Source organism: Ambystoma mexicanum, chromosome 5p (genome assembly GCF_040938575.1).
Source record: "Ambystoma mexicanum isolate Mex_15411 chromosome 5p, UKY_AmexF1_1, whole genome shotgun sequence".
Lineage (NCBI taxonomy): Eukaryota > Metazoa > Chordata > Amphibia > Caudata > Ambystomatidae > Ambystoma > Ambystoma mexicanum.
The window spans coordinates 174,389,892-174,414,791 of record NC_090930.1 but is presented as its reverse complement, the minus strand read 5'-3'; the positions used below and the strand labels follow the sequence as shown (position 1 = coordinate 174,414,791).

The 24,900-nt window shown below is 51.9% G+C and overlaps 1 protein-coding gene across 1 annotated transcript in view; it reads left to right on the top strand.

Moving 5' to 3' along the window:
• Positions 1-24,900, top strand: part of MAGT1 (magnesium transporter 1) — a 629,140-nt gene that overhangs the window by 536,752 nt on the left and 67,488 nt on the right. The window contains exon 8 of the mRNA XM_069612586.1: positions 17,690-17,764. Within this exon, the coding sequence (XP_069468687.1) occupies positions 17,690-17,764 (75 nt within the window). The remainder of the gene's footprint in view (positions 1-17,689; positions 17,765-24,900) is intronic.

The following is a 24,900-nucleotide window of genomic DNA, read 5'->3' as shown; positions in this document are numbered from 1 at the left end:
GATGCGGCCACTGCAGGAGTTCCTCGACGCCCGGTGGATGCGCGCGGCGCAAAGCTTCGAAGACAAGATTCCACTCAACAAGACTTTCCATCATGCGATCCGGTGGTGGGGCACCTGCGCGCATCTCTCGGCGGGCATGGACTTCCAGACACCAGCGCACACCAGAGATCTCCACGCAAGAGGCCTTTTGGCTCTAGGAGGAGAGGTCCCTACACATCAACATCCTGGAGCTCCGGGCTGTGTTCTGGGCCCTCAGGTCGCTCCTTCCGTCGCTCAAGGGCAAGGTGGTGCGGATCTTCACCGACAACACCACCACAATGTTCTACATCCAAAAGCAGGGGGGGCACCAGATCCCCAGCCCTATCCAAGGAAGCGCAGATTCTGTGGCACTGGGCCGTCGCCCAGGGGATGTTCCTGGTACCCTTCCACCTGGCAGGAGTAAAGAACACTGTTGCCGATTCACTCAGCAGGGAGCTGCGCTCGTGCCACGAGTGGGAACTCTGGCAGGATCAAGTGGATCTACTATTCCAACGATGGGGTAATCCCCAGATAGATCTCTTCGTGACAGCGGCGAACACGAACGCCAAGTGCCGGAGGTTCGCCAGCAGGTTTCCCCAGCCGGGGAGCATGGGCGATGCATTCTCCTTCCCCTGGGATGGCCTGTTTCTGTATGCGTTCCCACCGTTACTGTTGCTTCCGCGACTCATCAGTCAACTCAGACGGTCCCGGTGCACTATGATCCTTGTCGCACCGGCGTGGCCGAGGCAGATATGGATCCCGGACCTTCTGGAGTTGTCGGTGTCCCCCCCAACCCCAGTCAAACTGCCGACGGACGCGGATCTTCTCGCCAGGGAAGGAGGCGCCATCCTACATCACGACCCAGGATCGCTGAACCTGCAGGCCTGGCTCCTTCAGCACTAGAGTTCGGAGGCTACGATATCCCAGCGGACTGCAAGGAGGTCCTTGCAAAGGCCAGGGCGTCCTCGAATCTTAAGTGCTATGCACATAAATGGAAGAGGTTCTCTGTCTGGTGCCGTGCACAGAAGATCAACCCTCTACAGATTACGGCTCTGCAAGTACTACCGTACTTGCTGTTTGCTGTCGCTGGCCAAGGCGGGGCTGGAACATGCCTCCATTAAGATCCATCTGGCGGTCGTCGCTGTGGTCTCGCCGCCTGGTGAAGGAATTCATGAAAGGACTGTTCCACTCGTTCCTGCCGGTGAAGGCGACAGCCCCGGCGTGGTAGCTCAATGTGGTGCTGACCAGGCTCATGGGTCCGCCCTTGCATTCGGCACCGCGGAAGTTCCTATCATGGAAGACAGCATTTCTTGTGGCCATCACCTCTGCACGACGAGTGGGCGAGATCCAGGCCCTCTCCTGTAAACCTCCATATCTGACATTCCACGAAACGAGAGTAGTGCTGAGGACGCACTCCTCATTCATGCCCAAGGTGCCGTCGGACTTCCATCTCAACGAGCCCTTGGTGTTACTTGTTTTCTTCCTGTCGCCTTTGCCGCCGGCTGAGAGGACTTTGCACTTGCTGGATGTGGCTAGAGTGCTGAAGTTCTATGTGGACCGCACAAAGAGTTTTCGGAAGACATCACAGCTGTTTGTGAACTTTGGCCCTGTGAACCAAGGGAAGGCCCTCTCGTAGGCTTCCATTTCCAGATGGCTCTCCGGCTGCATCATGCACTGTCACCGTTTGGCAAACTGACCGTTGCCCGGCCGTCCGAGGGCCCATTCAACCAGAGCGATCACTGCTACTACGGCATTCCTGTCTGGTGTGCCCATGCTGGACATCTGCAGGGCTGCTACGTGGAGGTCGACGCACACCTTCGCGAGATTCTACTGCGTCGACCGGGATTCCCAGGAGGAGTCCAGAGTTGGCCAGGCAGTGCTGCGCAACCTGTTTGCTTGAAGGTGAGCCTGGTGAGCAGGTAAGAGATGCTTAATTTTGAGCCTTGCCACCTCCCGTGGTTGTGCATGTGTGCACTACTATGTATTCTTTTATTCATGAGCATGTGAATCCATGCCAGACCCCATGCTGGAGAAGGAACAAGTTACTTACCTGTAACTGTTGTTCTCCAGCATGGGTCTGGCATGGATTCACATGCAAACCCTCCCTTCAACCCCTCTGCGGCTCTTCTCTTGGTCCTACTGCCACTTTACGTGCTACCAAATCTGAATATGGCTGCCAGAGGAGGGGCTTAGGTAGAGGGCAGTCATTGGCTGGGGGCAGTATGACGCAGAGACCAGTGATTGGTTATTACTACGAAAGACGGTTCAGAAACGAAACTGATACTGGTTTTTTCTTTACCAAGGATTCCCAGCCTGACGACAGGGAATATTCATAAGCATGTGAATCCATACCAGACCCATGCTGGAGAACAACAGTTACAGGTAAGTAACTTGTTCCTTCTCCAGCATGGAGTCTGGCATGGATTCACATGCTCATGAATATTCCCCGTCGTCAGGCTGGGAATCCTCGGTAAAGAAAAAACCAGTATCCGTTTCGTTTCTGATCTGTCTTTCGTAGTAATAACCAATCACTGGTCTCTGCGTCATACTGACCACAGCCAATGACTGCCCTCTACCTAAGCACCGCCTCTGGCAGCCATCTTCAGATTTTTACCGCACGTTCATGTGTTGGGATCCTCGTGCTATTGCTCTCGAGCGTTAGTGCTAATTTTTCACGTTTTTTTTCTCAAAACTTCGTTTTTTCCGGTCAAAAGAGCCTCAAGCTCCACCGACTCTCCATCCGATCAACGGGGACCCGTGACGGATTCGTCTGCGCCCCTCAAGGGTGAAGATTTCGTCGAGCTACGTTTTGGAGGACTCCAGAAGCTTCTCCGGCCCGGACATGGCCCAGGAGAAGGGAAGCACGACGCCCGGAAAGCTGTTCAGGGTCTGCCCTGGATGCCAGCTGCAGAACGTCTTTAAGGAGGACGAACACTCCTTTTGTCTCTACTGCTTACATGAGGACAAGACGCACGTGGAGAAGGACTGTGCGTTTTTCGGCAATATGTCGGAGCGGACCATGAAGGACCGCCACCAACGCCTCGCCAACTGGCTGGAAGGGAAGAGCCCGTCAGGCGAGAAGAAGGGGAAGAAATCCGAGCGGTCTTCTAAGACCTTTGAGGACGCCCCGGCGACGGGGGTCCAACTCAAGGCCAAGCACCGAGTCCGCTGGCACCGGGAGCGCCGAACGGTCGGGCTCTACGGGCGCCAGGCAGGGCGCACCCTCCCCAGCACCTTCAGCCACGAGCCAACGCTCTGGGTCGGGTAAGAGGAAGGGCGAGCACCCGGCGAAGCTCCTGGAGAGGCCCCGGTCGAGCTCGAAGGCCCCATCGGAGGGGGAGCGAGGCAGTGTCCCCCCCCTCAAGGATAAGGCGGTGAGCGCACCTAAGGTGGTGAAGGCCTTAATCCATCCGGCCAAGCCCTCTATCGATACTGTCGCGGCGGCCCTGGCTCAGCCTGTGGAGGCTACACCAGTGGTGGCGACCTCGGGGCTCAGAGTCTCCCTGCCACCTCGGAGGGAGTCCTCTTTCGTGCCCATCGATAGGACCCCCGTGAAATCCCCGGTGGGGAAGAAAAAGGGGGGGGCAGGGCGTCGTAGATTCGGCTTCAGAGGAAGAGCTGATCGAGGTCTTAAGCCACGGCCTTGGCGTGGATGAAGACCGGCCGTCGGGATGGAGCCCGACGCAGGTGACGACGACAGCGTCGAGGGTGCCGACGGGGCCCCTGATCGCCCGTCGGATTCCCCTCTGCCAGCGCTGCAAGACAACTCGGCGGCCATTTTGTTGGCTATACAGTCCTTATGCTCAGAGATAAGGACGAGACTACCGTTGCCGACGGAGGAGCCTCTCCCGTCGGGGGATCCTGAACCGGGACCTTCGGGTGTTCCCCCTCCCAAGAAAAGGAGGATTCACCCTCCACCTCCTTTTCAGCCGTCGCGACCCGTCCAGCCCTCCTCCCCGTCCACCCGAGGGGATGATACGGGGACTGACACGGCAGCGACGGGTACGGACAACGAGGTATACGACGAGGATCTCCCTTCGTCACCTCCCACCAGGGCCTCTCCGCCCGACGAGATTGGATCGTTCCACTCCATGATCGCCAGGGCATCCGAGCTTTTCCAACTCTGCCCTGAGGAGAAGAAAAAGGAAGGATTCCTTTATCAACGGCGCGAGGCCAAGAGGAAGACGGTCCTCGCGGTGCCTCTACTGGACGACATTTGGGATGAGGGCCTCGCCCTCCTCAAGAACCCTTACATGACGCCAGCTAGAAGAGACCGGTACGAAAAGAAGTACCGGGTCCCGGACGCGGCCCCCCTGTGCCTCCGGGCGCAGCCTACCCCGGACTCCGTCGTCTCCGCGGCGGCCAGGAAGAAAGCGGGGGGGCGGGTGCAGCCTCCACTTCGACTTCCCCACCGGACGGCGAGGGAAAGAAATTGGACGCTATGGGACGCAGGGTCATCTCGTCTGCAGCGACGACGATTGAAGCGGCCAACGCCTTGGCTATCGTGGCCCGCTACGACAGGGAGCTATGGTACAAACTGGCTCCCCTGCAGGACTTCCTACCGGACGACAAGAGGGCGGATGCCCTGGAGATCCTACAGGAAGGTGAGGTGGCGTCGGACCACGCCATCACTATTGCGACGGACATCGCCGACACTGGGTTTCGCCAGTTGGGCAACGGCGTGTGCCTTAGGCGGCGTGGATGGCTCAAGGCTACGGACTTCCGTCAAGACGTACAGACCAGAGTCCTGGACATGCCGTTCGATGGGAACAACCTGTTTGGGAAAACCGTGGACGATTCCCTTCAGGCCATTAAAGCGGACACTGAGACGGCCCGGGCCCTTGGGGTTCTACAGCAACGACGGACGCCCTTTCGGAGCAGCGGAGGCAAGGGCGCCTCCAAAGGATCCGGCGGCGGTTTCTCTACCTACCGTCAAGCGGCCCGCTCGTCGTCTCAAGAGGCCTACAGAGGACGAGGCAAGTCTGGAGGACCCCGCCGTCGTCGCCGAGGAGGTCAAGGCGGCAAAGCCTCGTCAAAACAGGATTGAACCGGCCGTGGGGTCGGGCCCCCACCGAAGCACCCCGTTGGGAGGCCGGCTGGCGAGCTTCGTCAGCGTATGGGAGTCCATCTCCACCGACCGTTGGGTGCTGGACGCCTTGGCCCGGGGCCACGCGCTCGAGTTTCAAAGAAGGGCCCGCGCGTCCCCCCCGTGGCCAGGAGAGAGCTTCACGTCCCTCAGCTTCTCCTGGAGGTAAAGGCGTTGCTCAGGAAGAGCGCCATCGAGCTCGTCCCAAAGAGGCTTCGGGGCTCCGGAGTTTACTCGAGATACTTCCTCGTGAAGAAGAAGACGGGAGGATGGCGCCCCATCCTAGACCTGCGACGTCTGAACAAGTTCATCAAGGCACAGAAGTTCCGGATGGTCACCCTCCAGCACGTCCTGGGTCAGCTGGAGGAAGGAGACTTCCTGTCGTCGTTGGATTTGGAGGATGCCTACTTCCATATTCCCATCCTAAAGGGGCACCGAAAATTCCTCAGGTTTGTGGACCAAGGGCGTCACTACCAGTTCAAAGCCCTCCCCTTCGGACTACGGTCGGCTCCCAGGGTATTTACCAAGTGCCTTGCACCGGTGGCGGCGCAGCTGCGCCGCGAGGGGATCCACGTCTACCCCTACCTGGACGACTGGCTCATCCGAGCCAAGACGAGGGAGCTCGCCGTGGAGCACACGGCATGGACCGTCCAACTTCTCACGGACCTGGGATTCTCCGTGAACTACGCCAAGTCCCACCTGGTGCCCGCGCAAAACGCACTGTTTCTGGGAGCGAAGCTCGACACAGTGTCCCTTCTGGCCTCCCCGTCGGAGGAAAGGACCAGGTCCATCCTGGGCAAGGTACAGCGGATGTTAGTTTCCGACGCGGCCAAGGTGAGGTCCATCAAGTCCCTCCTCGGAATGATGTCCTCTTGCATCTACCTCATTCCCATGTGCAGGCTCCGGATGCGCCCGTTGCAGGAGTTCCTGGAAGCGCTGGATCCAAACGACGGGCGGCTTCGAGGAGAGGATCACACTCGACGAGAGTTTCCGCCGAGCGGTCCGGTGGTGGGGCACCCGCGCGCATATGACAGCGGGCATGGACTTCCAGACCCCAGACCACCAGGAGACAGTGACCACGGATGCCTCCCTGGAAGGGTGGGGAGCGCACACCGAGAATCTGCACGCGAGAGGCCTCTGGCTCCCGACGGAGAAGTCCCTCCATATCAACGTCCTGGAGCTCCGTGCAGTGTTCTGGGCCCTCAGGTCCTTCCTTCCGTCCCTCAAGGGCAAGGTGGTGAGGATCTTCACCGACAACACCACCACCATGTTTTACATCAGGAAACAGGGCGGAACCAGGTCCCCAGCACTGTCCAAGGAGGCGCAGGACCTGTGGCATTGGGCAGTCGCCCAAAGGATGTTTCTGGTGCCATTTCATCTGGCAGGGATAAAAAACACCATCGCCGACTCACTCAGCAGGGAGCTGCGCTCGTGCCACGAGTGGGAACTACGGCAGGATCTAGTGGATCGCCTCTTCCGACGGTGGGGCACACCCCAGATCGACCTGTTCGCGACGGCAACGAACTCCAAGTGCCGGAGGTTCACCAGCAGGTTTCCCCAGGCGAGAAGCATGGGCGCTGCTTTCTCGTTCCCCTGGGAGGGCCTGTTCCTCTACGCGTTCCCTCCTTTGCCACTGCTAATCCGGCTCGTCAACCAGCTGAAGAGGTCACGGTGCAGGATGATCCTCGTCGCACCTGCGTGGCCGAGGCAGATATGGTTCCCGGACCTTCTGGACTTGTCAGCGTCCCCGCCAATCAAGCTGCCGGTGGACGCGGATCTACTCTCCAGGGAAGGAGGCGCCATCCTCCACCACGACTCGAAATCGCTGAACTTGCAGGCCTGGCTCCTGCAGCGCTAGAGTTTGGAGGATACGACATACCGGCCGACTGCAGAGAGGTTCTTGCAAAGGCCAGGGCGTCCTCGACTCTTAAATGCTACGGACACAAATGGAAGAGGTTCTCTGTCTGGTGCCACGCACAGAAGATTAACCCTCTACGGATTACGGCTCCCCAGGTACTGCCGTACCTGCTGACGCTCGCTAAAGCTGGACTGGCACACGCGTCCATCAAGATTCATCTTGCTGCGATCTCCCGATAAACCAGAACCACGAACCAGGCCGGACACAGGCCGGACGTCCTTGTGGTCTCATCGTCTGGTGAAAGAGTTCATGAAGGGACTGTTCAGATCGTTCCCGCCGGTGAAGGCGCCGGCCCCGGCGTGGGAGCTCAACGTGGTGCTGACCAAGCTCATGGGACCTCCGTTCGAGCCTCTGCACTCGGCCCCGTTGAAGTTTCTGTCGTGGAAAACAGCGTTTCTTGTGGCCATCACCTCCGCACGACGGGTGGGAGAGATCCAGGCCCTTTCCTGCAAGGCCCCGTACTTGATTTTTCACGACACGAGGGTAGTGCTCAGGACGCACCCCTCCTTCATGCCCAAGGTACCGTCGGACTTCCATCTCAATGAACCCTTGGTGTTGCCTGTGTTCTTCCCGTCGCCTTCGTCGCCGGCTGAGAGGACTTTGCACTCGCTGGATGTGGCTAGAGCGCTGAAGTTCTACGTGGACCGCACGAAGTGTTTTCGGAAGACGTCACAACTCTTTGTGAACTTTGGACCTGTCAATCAGGGGAAGGCTCTCTCGAAGGCTTCCATTTCCAGATGGCTTTCCGGCTGTATCATGTACTGTCATCGGTTGGCAAACCGACCTCTGCCTGGCCGTCCGAGAGCCCATTCCACCAGAGCGATCGCAGCTACCACGGCGTTCCTTTCTGGTGTGCCCCTGCTGGACATATGCAGGGCTGCTACGTGGAGGTCGACGCACACCTTCACGAAATTCTACTGCGTCGATCGGGATTCCAGGGAGGAGTCCAGGGTCGGCCAAGCAGTGCTGCGCAACCTGTTCGCCTGAGGTGAGCCTGGTGAGGAGGTAAGATGCTTAATGTTGAGTTTGATGTAATGCTTAATGTTGAGCCTTTGCCACCTCCCGTGGTTGTGCATGTGTGTACTGCTATGTATTCTTTATTCATGAGCATGTGAATCCATCCAGACCCCATGCTGGAGAAGGAACAAGTTACTTACCTGTAACTGTTGTTCTCCAGCATGGGTCTGGCATGGATTCACATGCGAACCCTCCCGCCTACCCCTCTGCGGCTCTTCACTTGGTCATACTGCCACTTCACGTGCTTCCAAATCTGAAGATGGCTGCCAGAGGCGGTGCTTAGGTAGAGGGCAGTCATTGGCTGTGGTCAGTATGACGCAGAGACCAGTGATTGGTTATTACTACGAAAGACAGATCAGAAACGAAACTGATACTGGTTTTTTCTTTACCGAGGATTCCCAGCCTGACGACGGGGAATATTCATGAGCATGTGAATCCATGCCAGACCCATGCTGGAGAACAACAGTTACAGGTAAGTAACTTGTTCCTTCTTAGCCTCGCAGGTAGGGGTAGGAGGAGGGCCAAGGGACGCCGGCCAGAGAGTGAGGGGAAAGGATTGTGGAGGAGTACCAATGGGGAGGATCTCAGTCTTGTTGGCATTTAGCAAAAGATCGGTGGCGGCATACCAATTTTGAATGGCGATTAGGCAATCCGAGATGAGGGAAGGAGAGGAGGTGGCTGCAGGAAGCCTGAACATGAATTGGGTGTCATTAGCATAGCACTGGAAATTTGAACAGAAAATGGAAATGCAATAGGCGAGAGTTGCCAGGTATTGGTTGAAAAGCCAAGGCGAGAGGTTAGACCCCTGGGGAACACCACAGGTAGAGAGGGAGACAGAAGATGAGAAGGGCCCAAATTGGACCTGGGAGGGTCGATCAGAGCGGAACGAGGTCAGCCAGGCCAGAGCCTGATCGGTGATGCCCAGGTTATCACAGAGACGGTTGAGCAGGATGGTATGGTTGAACCGTGTCGAAAGCAGAGGAGAGATCAAGTAGGATGAGGACAGAGGGAATGTTGGAGTCAAGGTTGTAGAGCAGGTCTTCACTGATATTCAGGAGAGCAGTTTCCATGCTTCTGGCAGCTCTGAAGCCAAATTGATGGTCATGAAGAGAGCCAACAGTCAGAATGAAGGTTATGCTGGGAGATGGCCAGCTTTTCCAGGAGCTTGCCCAAAAAGAGATGATGGAAATTGGGCGATAATTAGCCGGACAAGAAGGACCAGCTGTGGGTTTCTTGAGGAGAAGATGCACAAGGGAGTGCTTAAGAGGGAATAGGAAAGATCTAGAAGCAAAGGAGTGGTTGCAAAAATATGCAGTGGCTGGAGCGAGGGTATCGAAGTGGTCCTTAAAGGTTTTTCGAGGAACAGGGATGGACCTGTTTTGATGAGGCTCTCATAGATCGGACTTGTCTAGCGGCTTCATCAGTGGAGAAGAGAGGAAAGGAGGAGAAAGAGGGAGGGAGGAAACTGGCTCTAGGTACTCTGTAATCTCTTTCCTCAAGCTTTTCCACTTGTCCTAAGGGAAACCTAACGAGACCTTGCCACCTTTTAAGCTCTGCTCACTCAGATCCAGTTTTGGCCATCTGGGAGAAACCTGGTCATATCTGCACAAGCCAATCATGGCTTTGCATTCACTCATCGGACTCGGGAGAAGACTCGTAGTTCAGGCCTCCACTGCTGCCTACTGGAACAACCCACTTGAATGGAAATGGTTTGAAGACATCCTCCAGACCGCCCTGTTCTCATCCTTGTGCCCCTCTGAATACTCTCCTGCTGTCTCGTGACTTCTAATGATGGCTGCAATAGATCTGACGTCTCCCTCATAGCAGGCAAAAGTTAAGGGTTGGTACTCATGCTATACTCCTAGGTCTCATCCTCTTTGCTCAATACTTGAAAGGAGATGGCACCAGAGCATGGTATGCAGCAAGCTTTGTTGATTTTTTTTTAAATATAAGAATCTGGGGTTCATGTACGAGAAAAAATGTGGTGTCCACCCCCACCCTCACGCAGGACATACTTGGTACCTGCTTCCTGCCCCTACAGTCTTTTTCTCTGCCTGGATGGTACAGTAGCTTTTTAATGCAAATGGGCTGTGTGTGCCAAAGTTGTTTTTTTGTTTTTGTGACTACCCCTTCCTATACCTATTGAAAAGAGTTTTTGGTGGAAGGTATGCAAGTACGACTCTATTTTCTTAGGATTTCTTGCTTGGTCACCCGTTCTCAGCATGCCTCTAGGTTGGCAAGTTGTCCTCAGATCCCTTCCTGCCCCTTATGGGGAATTTCACCAAAATTACCATAGGGGGCACTGCGACACCCAACACTGGTCCACTGACAGTATAGCACCCAGAGTTTGCTAGTATTATATATGCAACATGTTACATACGGTACACTGTGTTGCAGAAGTTATATTCTTACATGTTTTATTTGATCTGGGTTTTGTGACGAATTGCAGGTATTTGCTCCTTCTCCCCAAGGAGGACCTCTCACCCCTGTGAGAGGCTAGGGAGGTGATCCTGCTCCGCAATACCATCCCTAGTGCTCTAAGCGAGTGTGATCTCACCGGGAGAGACTCCCCCCTTTGGAGACAAGGACTCCCAGTCCTGTGAGGAACTCCCTAAGTCATTGCCCATGATGGCATACATGGGACTATCAGAGGTGGGGAACAGGATAAAATCCAGAGACTTGGCTGAAGGCAAAACTAAAACATACTGTTGCAAACAAGAGGATCTGTCTCTTTAAAAGGAGACCTCTATTTAACTGAGATGAGGAGATTACAAAGCGCACACGATGAGGCGAAGCAGAGAGCCTCATACGCAAGCAGGAGAAGCCCCCTGACGGCATCCCACCTAAGAAGCAGAACCCAGGAGAGTCACAGAGTCTGCGACTTCCAGAACGGCTCTGAGAGCGAAACGCTAAAAGCCCAGCGTTGGTATGTAGAGAGAAACCGAGGAGAAGGGAACCTGGATTCCAGTTGGCGTGACCACATCGAATTCGTGGTGGGCATGGTTCCAGTCCAATGATGCAGTAACCATTACGCAGAGAAATCGGTGAACAGTCTGCTTACCTGCAGTGGTACTGGTTCGCACAGAGAGAGACGACCGAGAGTAGAACGCCAGAGAAAACAAGAAGGCGAAGAGCTGGGACAACCGAAGAGTACCCGAGTGAGCCGAGTCACGGAGGTGTTCACCTGCAGATTCCAAGGTAACGGGATACCTGGGAGGCCGCCAAGGAATCGTTGTGCAACAAGAGAAACTCCTACCAGTGAAATTGAAGAGACAGTAAAGCTGATGAAACAGAACTGTAAGGTGAGAAAGAGAATCATGATAAAAGCTGGAAAAGACACCATGAAGAGTGGGGTGCAAATACCCTGGGAAGAGGAGAGTAATACACATTTTAAGACCTGAATAGTGAGTCCAATCAGAGAGAGAGAATACTCTGAGAGCAAGAGAACTCAGAGTAAACCTGAAAGAGAACATTAAGAGTGGCGCACAAATACCCCAGCAAGAGGGGCAAGTACCACATATGTTAAGAGGCAGGAACGGTAACAATGAGAATTCTGTAAAGTAAGTGTAAGCGAAGCCCTTAAGAGAAACATTACACAAAACCAACCACCACAGGAAAGAGGATGGTGAGGGTAAGATAAACCACCGGGAAAGCATATCCCATCTAAGAAAATGTTGCAGAAGTACAAAAGACATATCAGTGTGGAACAAAAGAGAAGACCCAGAGTTAAAAGGGAGTCCTGAAAGAAAATCCCTAAAGAGGAGGGAAAACCCAAAGAGCTTGTGACAGAGTAAAAAAGAACTTGTACAGATGGCGACAAGAGACTATTTAAAGTTAGCATATTAATAAGAAATCTGAAGAAAAGGAGAAACCTTGCAAGAAAGACAATCAGGAGAAGGGAGACATTCTCCTGACCTTATTTTGGTAGAATAGTGGTAGGGTCAGTTAGGAATAGTTTTGTCTGAACAGCCGACTGATTCATTTGACTCCCCACTGACAAGCACCTTAGTTATTTATATAGGCAGGGAACACTCTCATAGCAATAGGTAAAGTTTTTTTTAAAATTTTGCATTATTTTATTAACAACACTCCAAACATTACAAACAGTGAGAACATCCGTTTTTCAGTTTCGCAACGTTAAATTACAAAATAGACATTTCGGCCCTCCCCCTCCCTGCCCTTTAACTCGATCCCCTCCTTCCTTGTCATCATCCTGCTTCTCTTGAGGCATATCTACTTCCATTATTTTTATGTCATTATCACTATGGGCGGCCTGGGGGGGTCCCGCCATCGAGGCACCAATTGTCTCCATGCTATTAGGGGTCCCACCTCCTCCTCCCCCCGCCTACTGACTACTTCATACCAGGCTGCCGTTTCTGCTTCCGCCCACTTAATGAGGTCTGCCCACCACAACTCAATTCTAGGCCGTTGGGCTGCTTTCCAGCCCATTGCAATTCTCTGTTTAGCCAGGATGTAGGCCAGGTCCTTCAGCTTACTAAAGTGCTTCAGGTTGCATGGTCTGGTAAAACCCCTCAGCATGCATGCCCAAGCTGACTCCACCTCCAGCATAATCCCTTTTTCCGCTAAGCGTAGCTTCACCTCTGTCCAAAACCTTCCCACCTCTGGGCAAGCCCAAAATATATGTAGCATCCCTGTGTTCTCCTCCCCACACCGAGGGCATTTCTGTGCCCCTCGGCCTCCAAACCTGGCGATTCTGCCAAGGGTCATGTATGCTCTGTGAGTGACATACAATTGTATCTGCTGGAGCTAAGTGTTTCGGGACACCTTCTTGTGATACCTTTGGGTTCTATCCCATTGCCCCTCCGACATGGGTTCTCCCACTTCCTCTTCCCAGTCACGCCTCAGTTGTAGCAGCTCCTTTCCCACCCTAGCCCCCAGCAGCTCATATAGGCGAGAAATCTCGTGCCCACCCTCCGAGATATCATAAATTGTCTCAATGGTTGCATCGGGTTGTTCCGCCAGCACTGCCTCAGGCCACCTTCTCGCACCCGTTTGTTAATTCTGGAGTAAGTGATGTATTGACCTTTGTGCACCCCGGTGTCCTCCATTAGCCTCTGAAAGTCCACTGCCACCCCATCTTGCCATATATCGCCAAGGGTAGCCAGGCCCATTGGTTCCCAGGATCTACGGACCCCTTTCATCATTTGGGAGTCCTCTCCGCACAGCACCACTAGCAGTACCTGCAGGTAGAACGGGACTAGGTTTCCTACGATTTGCCATGCTCTGCGCCACATTTCCACCAACAGTCTCGCCATTCCTAGTACCTTTAGTTTAGGTAACCACACTATTTCCCGGAGAAAGAAGGGAGCAGGGTCCTTACACAACAGCCTGGCTTCCACCGTTTCCTCTTCAGACAACCACCTAGCCACGTATTGCAGCTGTCCCACCAAGTAGTATAACTCAAAATTCGGCAGGTTTATACCCCCCCCTGTCACACGAGTTTTGTAGTTTCCAGACGGCCACCCTGTTCGTTGAATTGTGCCATATGAACCCCCTGCACAGGCTGTGGCGTTTCACAAAAAAGCATTTGTGGATCACATAAGGGATGTTTGCAAAAAAGTGTAACAGTCTAGGCAGGACCACCATCTTAATCGGAGCCGCTCTACCCATCATGGCCAGGGGCAATCTGGACCAAAATCCCAAACTATTCTTGATACCTTCAACTGCCTTTTCCGTATTGTGTTTGTGTTCCTCTCCCGTCGTGTGGTATATATGAATATCTAAGTATCTGAACGTCTCGGTTCACCAGGGTATTTGCAAGACAGGTAGGCTTCCTGGTGGGGCACGTCTGTACCTCCCCAGGGGGAACATGCTAGATTTCTTGGGATTTACAGCTATGCCCAAAAGGGTGGCATATCGTTCCATCACCTCCAGGACATATTGTAGGTTTTCCTCTCGGAAGCGCAGATACAACAGTAGGTCATTGGCATACAAGGATATGAGATGCAAACCTCCCGCCGTATGGATCCCTATTTCGCCATATTGTTGTCTGAGGCAAACTGCCAGTGGCTCCAACGCAAGGATATACAGCATGGGCGAACAGAGGCAACCCTGTCTAGTACCCATGCTGAGTTGCCATTTGTCTGAGATTATAGCGCCCGTTTTGACTCTTGCAATTGGGGAACTATATAACATTTTGACCCACCTCATATACCCTGGCCCAATCCCATATTCTCTCAGAGCCGCCAGCAACCATGGCCATCTCACTGAGTCGAAGGCCTTAATGGCATCCAGCAAGACAATTACCAGTTCGCCGGGGACCTTCTCGGTTTGGTCAATGATATGGTGAAGTCTCCTATGATTATCGGTTATGTTCCTGCCAGGGACATACCCAGTTTGGTCGGGGTGTATTAGTTTACCGATGACTCGCTTAAGCCTGTTTGCCAGCACTGCTGTGAGGATTTTACTATCTTGATTAAGCATAGATAAGGGCTTGTATGACCCGCAGTCTGTGCTTGGCTTACCTGGTTTTAAGAGCGGAATGATCACTGCCTCCTGGAGGGACTCCGGCAATCTGCAGTGCTCAAACGCTTCATTAAGCATGGCAGCAGCGGGGGAAGCAACTCTTGTTTGTACGCTTTATAAAATTCGCTGGGGAGCCTGTCCGACCCCGGGGATTTACATGTGGGCAGGTGCTGAATCACTATTTCTTCTGGTGTAATTGGGGCATCCAGGTCTGCCCGCTCCTGATCGTCTAATTTGGGCAAACCTATGTCTGCTAGTGTTTCCTAAATCTCTTGGTCCATTTCTTCCCTGGCATCCCCATAAAGACGTTTGTAGTACCTAACAAACTCTTCATTTACTCCCTCCTGGGTGTCCCTGCTCTGGCCCCCATCCCCTCTAATTTCCCTGATCACTGGCTGCGTTTCATTTTTATATAACCAGGCCAGGAATCTGCCCGGCTTGTCTCCTCCTGCATGCTGCCTTTCGATATATTTCTTGTAGCTCAGCTTACATAACCTATCCCAGTGCTCACTGCCAGCTTGTTGTAGCTGCTTCATCCTCATCTCATCCTCCTGCGAGGTGCCCCCTTATGCATTATGTCTTCCAGCTCCCTCTCCGTTTCTTGCAACTCCCATTCTATGCCCCCTCGAAGCCCTTTAGATTTTGATATGGCTATGCCCCGCACTACTAGTTTGAATGCCTCCCATAAGGTTCCCACCGATTGGACACTTCCGGTGTTGGTATCAAAGTACTCAGTAATCGCCTCCCTCAGGTCCTCCCGGAATCCCGAATCCTGCAGGGCCTCAGCTCTGAGCTTCCACATCGGGATTCGCGCTCTAGGGGGCTGGTGTCGCCACTACAGGACCGAGGGGGAGTGGTCCGAGAGCACTCTGGCCTTATACTCCGCACCCGTCACTTCTCCTAACAACTCGGCAGCTGCAAAGATATAATCCAGCCTCGTGTGCAGGTTATGTGGGGCCACGTCATGCGAGTACTGCCGATCAGCTGGGTGTAGCTGCCTACTGCCGATCAGCTGGGTGTAGCTTCCTCCAAACATCTTCGAGTCCAAAATCTTCCAGCAGGGCCTGTAACGCCTTAGCGGTCAGAGTAGGTTTGTCTGGTCTACCATCTGATCTGTCCATTTTAGGATTTAATGTACAGTTAAAGTCCCCTCCCCATAGGATTGCACCGCCCACTAAGGGGCTAATTTTGCCATATAGGGTCCTAAAGTAAGCCACTGTCTTGATTGGGGGCGTATACGTTTATAATGCTCACTTCCCTGTTCTCCAACATCCCCCGTACCATTACCATTCTGCCTTCTGTGTCCGTTGTAGACCGAATCAGCTGAAATGGTACATGCGGTGCCACTCATGTAATGACTCCCCTTGCGTAAACAGAGTATGCGGCTCCCTTTGTACACCCCCTCCACTTTCTCTTGACCACCTCCAGCTTCTCCCTTGTAAGGTGGGTCTCCTGTAACATTGCTATCTCAATCCTCATCCTTCTTAGGTATATCATTACTTTATTACGCTTCAGGTAGCTGTTGAGGCTTGTTCCCCTCCCATTTCTAACAAAAACTCCCCAAATAACCACCCCTCCCCCTTAACACAACTGTCAGTCATTGCACACAACCCCTTCCCGCCCCCCTCCCCAACCCAGCCCAACAAGTGCCCATCTCCATCCCTGGATCACAGGCTCCCCCGCATTTGGACCTGCCTCGGAATGCCGAGGGCAGGGTCTACCGTTGACCCAACTAATCTCTTCACTGTGGGGGGAGGGGTATGAGGACTAGTTCCGTTCGGCTCTTACACTAAGTTCCCCGTGCATAAGGATCGTACCCATTTGTGTAGCCCTAGTGGCACGCCTTCTGCAGGCCATATCCTGTACTACATTCAAGTCCCAATGTCACGATCTGCAACACCCTGGGTTCCACAGTCGCTTATTACTCATCTGCGCCGTCTTCCTTCTGGATGCCCGTTTCTTGGGGGCAGCTCAGCGAGTCCAGCCATTTCATAGCGTCCTCCGGAGTTTCAAAAAACAATGTTCTGTTCTTGTGGAACACTTTCAGTTTTGCCGGGTAGATCAGCATGTATTTGTAACCTGCTTCACGCAACCTCCTTTTCACGGTCCCAAAGTTCATGCATCGGCGTTGCACCTGCAGAGTGTAGTCCGGGTATGCAGTTACATTTGCTGACGCCCTTCGTATCGTTCCACCCTTTCGGAAATGCTCAAGGATTCTCTCCCGATCACGATAATTCAGGATCTTAGCTAACACCGGCCTGGGGGGGTTCCCCGGTGGTGGCTTCCTCATCAGGGCTCTGTGCACCCTTTCCACAGCAAACCCCTGGGTCAACACACCTCCGGTTATCTCCTGCAGCAGCATTGACTCGATGTACTCCGTTGGGTTGGGTCCCTCCGCACCTTCAGGCAATCCCACAGTACATATGTTATTCCTTCGGGCGCACCCTTCTGCCTCCTCCGTCCTACTTTCCAAGTTGCCCACATGTTGTACTAGAGCATGAAGTTCAGATTTGTGGGCGGTGCACGCCACCATATTCTGGGCACCTCTTTCTCTACGTCCCCTGTGCGTTCTGCCAGTGCTCTAACGTCTTGCCGGAGGAGATTCACCTCCTCTTGTACTGCCCCAACCTTGAGCTCTAGTGCTGCCTTCAGCTCGTTCATGGCCAGTCCTAGTTTGGTTTCCCAGGCCACTTTTAGGTCCGCAAATGCGGCGAGGATCTCCTGATCTCTGCCCATGGTGTCCGTGCTTCCAGCGAGGGATTTGTCTTTGCTTCTAGCCCCTTCTGTCCCTGGTGGCGTCCTGGTGTATTCATAGACCGTGGGTTGCTTGCCTTTCATTCTGGGCAGTTTATTAGTCATCTTGGTGCGTCAGGGCAACGTGTGCACGCGCCGCAACGTGTGGCCGCTGGCCTTCTTTAAGTTTAGTTTACATTAATATAACAGACTGCTGTGATTGTTTGAAACTATGCGTACATTTTCCAGCATTCAACTTGTGTGATAAAGGAAAAACAAATGTAAAAATGCTACTAACAGAAATCTCACTGAAACCTATGTTCAAACTAATAAAATATATTTTGGGATGAAACGAAAGGAACAGTACAGTGCATGTTGTAGTTGATATACATACATTCTGTTTATTCGTTAAGCCTTAAACAGTTTTACAGATGGCGGTGTTACGTTGGGAATGGTTCTTCTTCATGAGGCTGCAACGTCAGACATGGATGTAGGAAAGCGGAAAAGTGAGTACTGTTCTTAGCTGATAATTGATTTGAATCTATTGAGTGCTGTTGGGGCATTTTTTAAGTTAAACATAGTTACCTATTTTCTTACTGTACAAAAAAGAGCCGGCATACTGTCTATTTCAGCCTGTTTTCCTCACCATTGGTGATTATAATGATGCCCTTGTTTGGAGTTGTTTACAACTAAGAACATGCTGTGTAAAAAGTGGTCAGTCACCAACAAAAGTTTGTATTTCTAAAATGGCTAAATTATAAATGACTGTTATATAAACATATTAGAATAAAAAATGAGTTAAAAAAATGTCTTTTAGTCCATTTTTCATTTTTTCTAAAGTACTTTTATGATTAGTCTATGTAAAGATTTGGTAAACAATTTGACCTAAGAAAGGGATCTATTTTTAAAAAATAGGCATTCTTGTGTTTAAAAAAAGGGATCTTTGGGGCTGTGGCAATCAAGCCAACCCTGATAGGTGTTATGAGGAGCCATGAATGAGACGCAGACACAGAGAGCTTACAGTTTTGGCTACAAACATTTATTCAAAATAAAAGGGGGTTGGAAAATGCCTTGCTGCACCTATTCTAAGAGGTGTTTCCTACCTCAATCAAAAACTAAGGGCTGTCAAATCTCAAGATGTCCAAAGCAAAAATGTCCTGTGTCCCAAATACTATTCTGGCCCTCACATTCTAAAATTATCCCTAAGGGTAATGTCTTTGGCCTTGAAAATTCACAAATGTTTAAGTTCTTTCCAGCTCTGAAATCTCTCCACTGGCTCCCAGTGGACGCTAGGATTAAATTCCAAACCCTTGCATTTTCCACAAGGCTTTCTGGGGCCTGGGTCCAAAATACCTTCAGCCATCCCTCTGCAAATACCTTCCCTCTCGATCTCTTCGCTCCTCTACTTCCAATCCCCTCAGGGTCAGTCGTTTTTCAAAGATACGAGCTGGGGGTGGATCTCTGTCTTCGGCTCGGGCCTCCCTCTGGAACAGCCTCCCTGCCACTCTAAAACTTGAGGAGAACCATCTCCGGTTCCGGAAGCTCCTCAAGATCCTCCTTTTCTTCTGTTTTCACTCTCCCCTGCTGAACTGCTCTCTTGGCACCGTGCACCTGTCCACCCACTGTCCCCTGGGCCCAGGTACGTGCTCACCCTGCCACCCTCCTGCACTGCCTCCTGGCCCCCTTGCACTGGTGAACTGTATATGTACCCATACAGTTCCCCACAGCCCCATTTTCTTCTTTTTCTCTGCTCTTATCAGACTTACCCAGTCTGCTGCCTTAAACACAGCACTTTCTGACTGCACTACCACTGTTCATTGCTTCTACTATCTATTTATTTTTATTTATTTTTATTTATTATTATTTATATGTTCTTCTCTGCTCTGCACTTTCCATTCTCCCCCTGCCATGCACTTTTCCCCTTTCCTTTTCCCATGCACTTGCGTGTTCTCAATGTCACTGAGCCTAGTAAATCGTTTTTGTTCTCCCCTGTTCCCCTCCCTTGTCGCGCTCCAAAACTCTTGTCTACGAGAACGATATAAATAAATTATCATATCAAAAGGAAAGTCATAACTCCAACACAAAAGTACCCAATGGATAAAGTTCACTGTTCCAGGGGATTGCTACCTTCCCAGGTTTTCAAACAATTAAAGATATTTTAAACGACTAAGGGCATGAGTCTTCTTTGGAATTCTCTCGTCAACAAAAACAACATGAACACAAAACCACTTGGCTGTTAGTCCCAGTTTCACAGGATACCTGGTGTGGTCACCTGCTGGGTTTCTTCACTTTTTTTTGTGTAAATGTTACTTTGAGATTTTAACACTATCCATCATACATTTTACCATAACCTGAGGTACACGCCCCACATCAGTAATTACAACAGTGCGTCTTGTCTTTGATTCCTTACCTCCCCGCTCCCCATCTATTGAACAAGAACAATCGGAACAAAGGAACACCCCAATTCCAATGTGACCAGGTTTCCAATGGTTAAACAGTTAACTCAATGTCCAAGTGTTTTCAGGCGTACTAATATCAGCTTATTTTCCTTAGAAGTGTTTGCCCAACAGTAAGTATCTGTCCTAGCCGAGCGGAGTCTTGCCAGGCAATCCACCAGTCTCCTACCACTTCACCAGGAGGTGTCACTAAACTGCTGCCACTCCAGTTCTATTGTGACACCCCCTCCATGGATTGCCCCAGTAATCGTTTCCATCATCTCTAGCTGTACTGGCCCATTCTTTCATTGTAGGGAGTGTCACCCTCTTCCAATATCTAGCGCGGCACGCCCTGGCCGCCAGAAGAAGCAAGTGTTCCAACCGTGGGAGTGCCTGCCATCGGTCCCCCACACTTTCGAGTGCACTAACATCGGGTTGAGCACGTACTCCCCACCCCCCTGCGTCCTTGATCCAACCCAGGACCTCAGTCCAGTACACTTCGACACTGGGACAATCCCACCAATAGGTTGCCACCTCGCCACAACCATGCCAACATTGAGGATTCACTGTGGGAAACATCTTCGAAAGACGTACTGGGTCGTACTGAAAGCGATGCAGCAATTCTACCACGTGGAGTTTGTATTGGCAAGTCTTAAATGCCCTTCGGCACATCTGTTGCCACAGGGTTTTGTCCAACTCCCTACCCAGGTCCCCTTCCCATTTCTGGCAAAGACCCCAGATTGCCCCCCCCCCCCTTCCCGACTCCAACATGGCCCCATAAAGACGTGAGAGGAGTCCTTTCATATCCGTATGCCCATCGAGAACCCTTTCTACCGGTGTAAGGTCCCTCTGAACCGAATCCCTCCACTTCTCAGTTGTAAAAATACCCTTCAATCTTAGGTAGAGGAGTTCTGATAATGTACCAATACCCAGTGCCTCTTCCAGTTCCTGAACGCTAAAACATTTCCCTCCCTTCCACAGTTGACCCACCCTCGTTAGTCCTCCTCCTAACCATGCCTGGTACCTTTCAACCTCTCGTATCATGTCTCGTACTGGGGGAGCCCAGATGTGACTCATCAGTAAAGGCACGCAGTGATCCCACCCCTTTCCCCCCCCCCATATTTAACACCTCCCAGTAGACCCCCAGGTATGGGTGGTCTCGAATTCTCCTTGGAAGTCTCACCTTAGGAACCCAAAGCCATTTCCCCTCCCCCGTTACCGGGAGCAGATGTTGGTTTTCTAGATAAACCCATTGTTTCCTGTGGTCCACTCTCAGGTGTGGGAAATTGCCCTAATTTGTGCAGCTCTGTAATATAACATCAGGTCCAGGAGTCCCACGCCTCTGCGGTCCTTCGTTAGAATTAGCATTTCATACCCTACCCTGGGTTTCTGATTTTGACATAGAAACCTCAGGATCTGTGATCTAGCTTCTCTCAGGTAGGCCTTGTGGGCTCGGACTGGCAACATCTGGTACACGTACCCTTTGGAGGAGATTCATATTTATAGCATTGAGCCTTCCCATTAATGACAGCTAACCCTTGCTCCATGTCTCCATCTCAGTAAATAATTTATCGAACAGAGGGGGATAATTAGCACCACCCAGATCTTGCCCTGGCTTAACAATCATGATATCCAGGTACTTAATGTTGTCGGGCTGCACTTGCAATCCCAGGGGCCTGAGCGCCTCCGCGTACCTAGGGTTCTCAGCCGCAAATGGGAAGATCACTGACTTTTCTTTATTTACTTTAAAGCCTGAGAACAGCCCGTATTCTATTATTGTCAGGGCAGCTGGGATGGAATCACTGGGGTTCACCAGGTGCAACAGCACATCGTCCGCATAGAGCCCCAGTTTAAACTCCCTGATTCCCTTCACCCGTGGAGCCTTCCATAGACGCTCGGCCAGTACTTCCATCGTCAACGCGAATAGTAGGGGTGAGAGCAGGCAACCCTGTCTCGTCCCTCTCTGCAGCTCAAAGGTTTTGACAGTCAACCGTTAACTGTCAGGCATGCCGTTGGGGATATACATAGTGCCATTATTCCTCTCAAGATCTAGTCCCCAAATTACCATAGGACACCGTCCAAAAAAACACCAATCCACCTGATTTAAAGCCTTCTCGGCATCATGGGTCACCAACACCGGATCCCCCTACCTTCCCGCTGAGGCCTCCATTAAATGCAATGTCTTGCACAGTGTCTTGGCCCCTTGTCTGCCCTGAATGAACCCCACCTGGTCCGAGTCTAACAGTTTAGGCATTATACCCTCCATTCGCGTAGCTAGGATTCTGGTAAAGATTTTTGCAACTACATTGAATAGAGAGATTGGGCGGTAGGACTTGCAGCACTCCGGGTCTCTGCCCACCTTTGGAATCACTGTTATCAACGCCTTCCTGAAGGAGGGAGGTCCCTCCCCGTAGGCAGAATATGATTAAATAGTTTGGCAAGGTGTTGGGTTAGGGACCGTGTGAAAGTCTTATAAAACCGGACCGTATACCAGTCTTCACCAGGGGCCTTCCCCAATTTGAGTCCAGCAATCGCCTTTATCACTTCCTCACGGGTGATGCACCTATCCAATTCCACCTTTTCATTGCTTCGAAGGCTCGGCAGAGACCCCTCCCCCATGTATCTATTTAATTTCTCCTTATCATACTCGCTTTCCCTCCCAGAGTTGTTCGGAAAACCCTGCAAATTCCTGAGCCACCTCACCCGCCGTAGACCGCAGCTGTCCCTCTGAATCTCTGACCCCGTTGACCCACCTCTCTGCTCGCTGGCCCCGGCACTTTGCCACAAGTAGGGCGTTGGCCTTGTCCCCCTTCTCATAATACATTTGTTTAAAAAATTGTAGGCCAGCCACCACCTTTCCTACCTCCAGATTTCTAAGCTCCTGACGTTTTTCCCTCGCTAGTCCCAGGTCGTCTTCTCCCTCCAACTCCCCTTTGCCCTCCACCATCTCAAGTCTATGGATTTCTCCCCTTAATTTCCCAGCCTGTAGGGACTGTATTCTCTTCTTGGCCGTCCCTTCTCGAATGATGAGACCCCGCCACGTAGCTTTGGCTGGGTCCCATGTCACACCCAGCGGCACTTCACCCCCCTTGTCGTTCAGCTGAAAGAACACCACAATCGCCTCCCACATTTCTTTGTCAAATGCATGTATTTTAATAAGCCATTGTTGCACCGCCACAGCGATTCCCGAGGCCTCAATCCCGACAGAACTATGTACATAATCATAGCCCGACCAGCAGGCCGGTGAGTGGTCGCTGCTGGCAACCCTGTTAATGTAGCAATGGTGTAGGAACCAGTAGTCAGTCTTTGTTCGGGAACCATGTACTGTGGAGAAGAAAGTGTAGCCCCTCTTCGTTGGGTGCCCCTCCCTCCATATATCGACAAGCCCCTGATCTAACATGTACCTCGCAAGTACGCCCTCTCAGCCAGATTCCCCCACTCCCGGGGTCCAGCCCCCCACTATGGTCCATGGCGTGGTCTGCCCACATATTAAAATCTCCCTGCAGTAGAAAAAAACCTGTCGCCCACTCAAGTATCTCCCCATGATTTCCCGGAAGAATTGAATCTGTCCCGTGTTTGGGCTATACACCACAGCAATGGTCACCTGCGCGTCTTCTACCGACCCTGAGATCAGCAATGCCCTCCTGTCCGTTCTCCGCCAAACCAGTGGGTCAGCTAAACGGATTCTCTTATTCAAGATAATGCCTACACCCCTTCTAGGAAGACCCAGAAGTTTGGACCGGAGTTCCTCATCTCTCTTTGCCTCCTATACACGTCCCTGATTGCCAGGGCTATCTGCTGTCACCCCTCCCATTTGCAATCGTTATCAAACCATTTGCAGACCTAATACGCCATAAACATAAGACACCGAGGCATCAGGATGACGAGGGAACCTGAAACAATTTCTCTATATGCAGATGAAACGCTATTATATGGGAGGGACCCATCTACCCATTTGGAGCCCATCATGGCTGATGTCTCTGACTTCGACGAATAGTCGGGCCTTCAAGTCAATTGTAGTAAATCAGAACTTTTCCACCTCACAGATGCCACCGTCCAGCCCCCAGACCTACAAGGATTCACGGGCCCCCTGGACCATACGTTAATTGGGGGTCACCATTGCCAGGCACTGCCCTGAACTATATGAATATAACTATAACGTGCATAATGCACTACTGCAAGATAAACTTAGAAGATGGGCCAATCTCCCCATCACGATTGCTGGCAAAATAGCGCTCCTTAAAAAGGGCGGTGCTCCCTAAATTGGTATATTTTTTCCTTAATATTCCGATGTAGCCAGGGCAGACATTCTTCCAGGACTTAGAAACCTACATATGCAAATATGTATGGCACTCTGGGCCAGTGCACCTGAAATGGAACACATTGTCGCAACCATACGACAAAGGAGGGTCTGTCTTTTGCTTGTATTAGATAGCTGCACCAGCGCACTTTGCCACCTTCTGGTACTCCGAGGAACTACCTCTCCCCATACACACTTGGAATAACACTCAGCAGGAGACAAGGACCTGCGCTTATTGATTTTCCTCAACAAATTTGCAGAGAACTGTGGATTTGACCCAGTTGACACCACTGCAACTCGCTTGACGGAAAATATGGAAAACAGTTGGCTCAACCGCCCCATACCATAGAAACCTCCCTTTGTGGGACTGTGTACCCTGCCTGCCTCAAAGGGACTCCGGTTCGCGCAAAATTTGGGCACGACATGGATTCCATACACTATGGAGCTTATACTCGGAAGGCAATTTTATTCAACCTGGAGACACCCCAATGCTTACACAAGGTCCATGGTCCCAATGGTTACAATACGCGGGCCTATGCAAGACATGTAAAAAACGGTGGGTTGATGTCCTGGTAGAACCAGGTGAAGACACATTGTTAGAAAACGTTCTGACCACAAATGGAAATCGGGGGCCTTGTGTCAACCCTATATCGAACGATACAAAATCGCCTGCCCACACCACAGTATAGTGCCTGCTCTAAGAGGGCAGCCAACCTGCAGATTGACATAACTGACGACCTCTGGTCAAACATGTGCGCACAGATACACACGGTTTCATAAAACTCTAAATTCCAATTGGTACCATTGAAAGTGTTACACAGGTTCCACTACACGCCAGCCAGACTACGCCTGTTCTCTGGTGAGGGAACCGGGGCGTGCCCTCGATGTAATTGTCCTGATGCCAAAT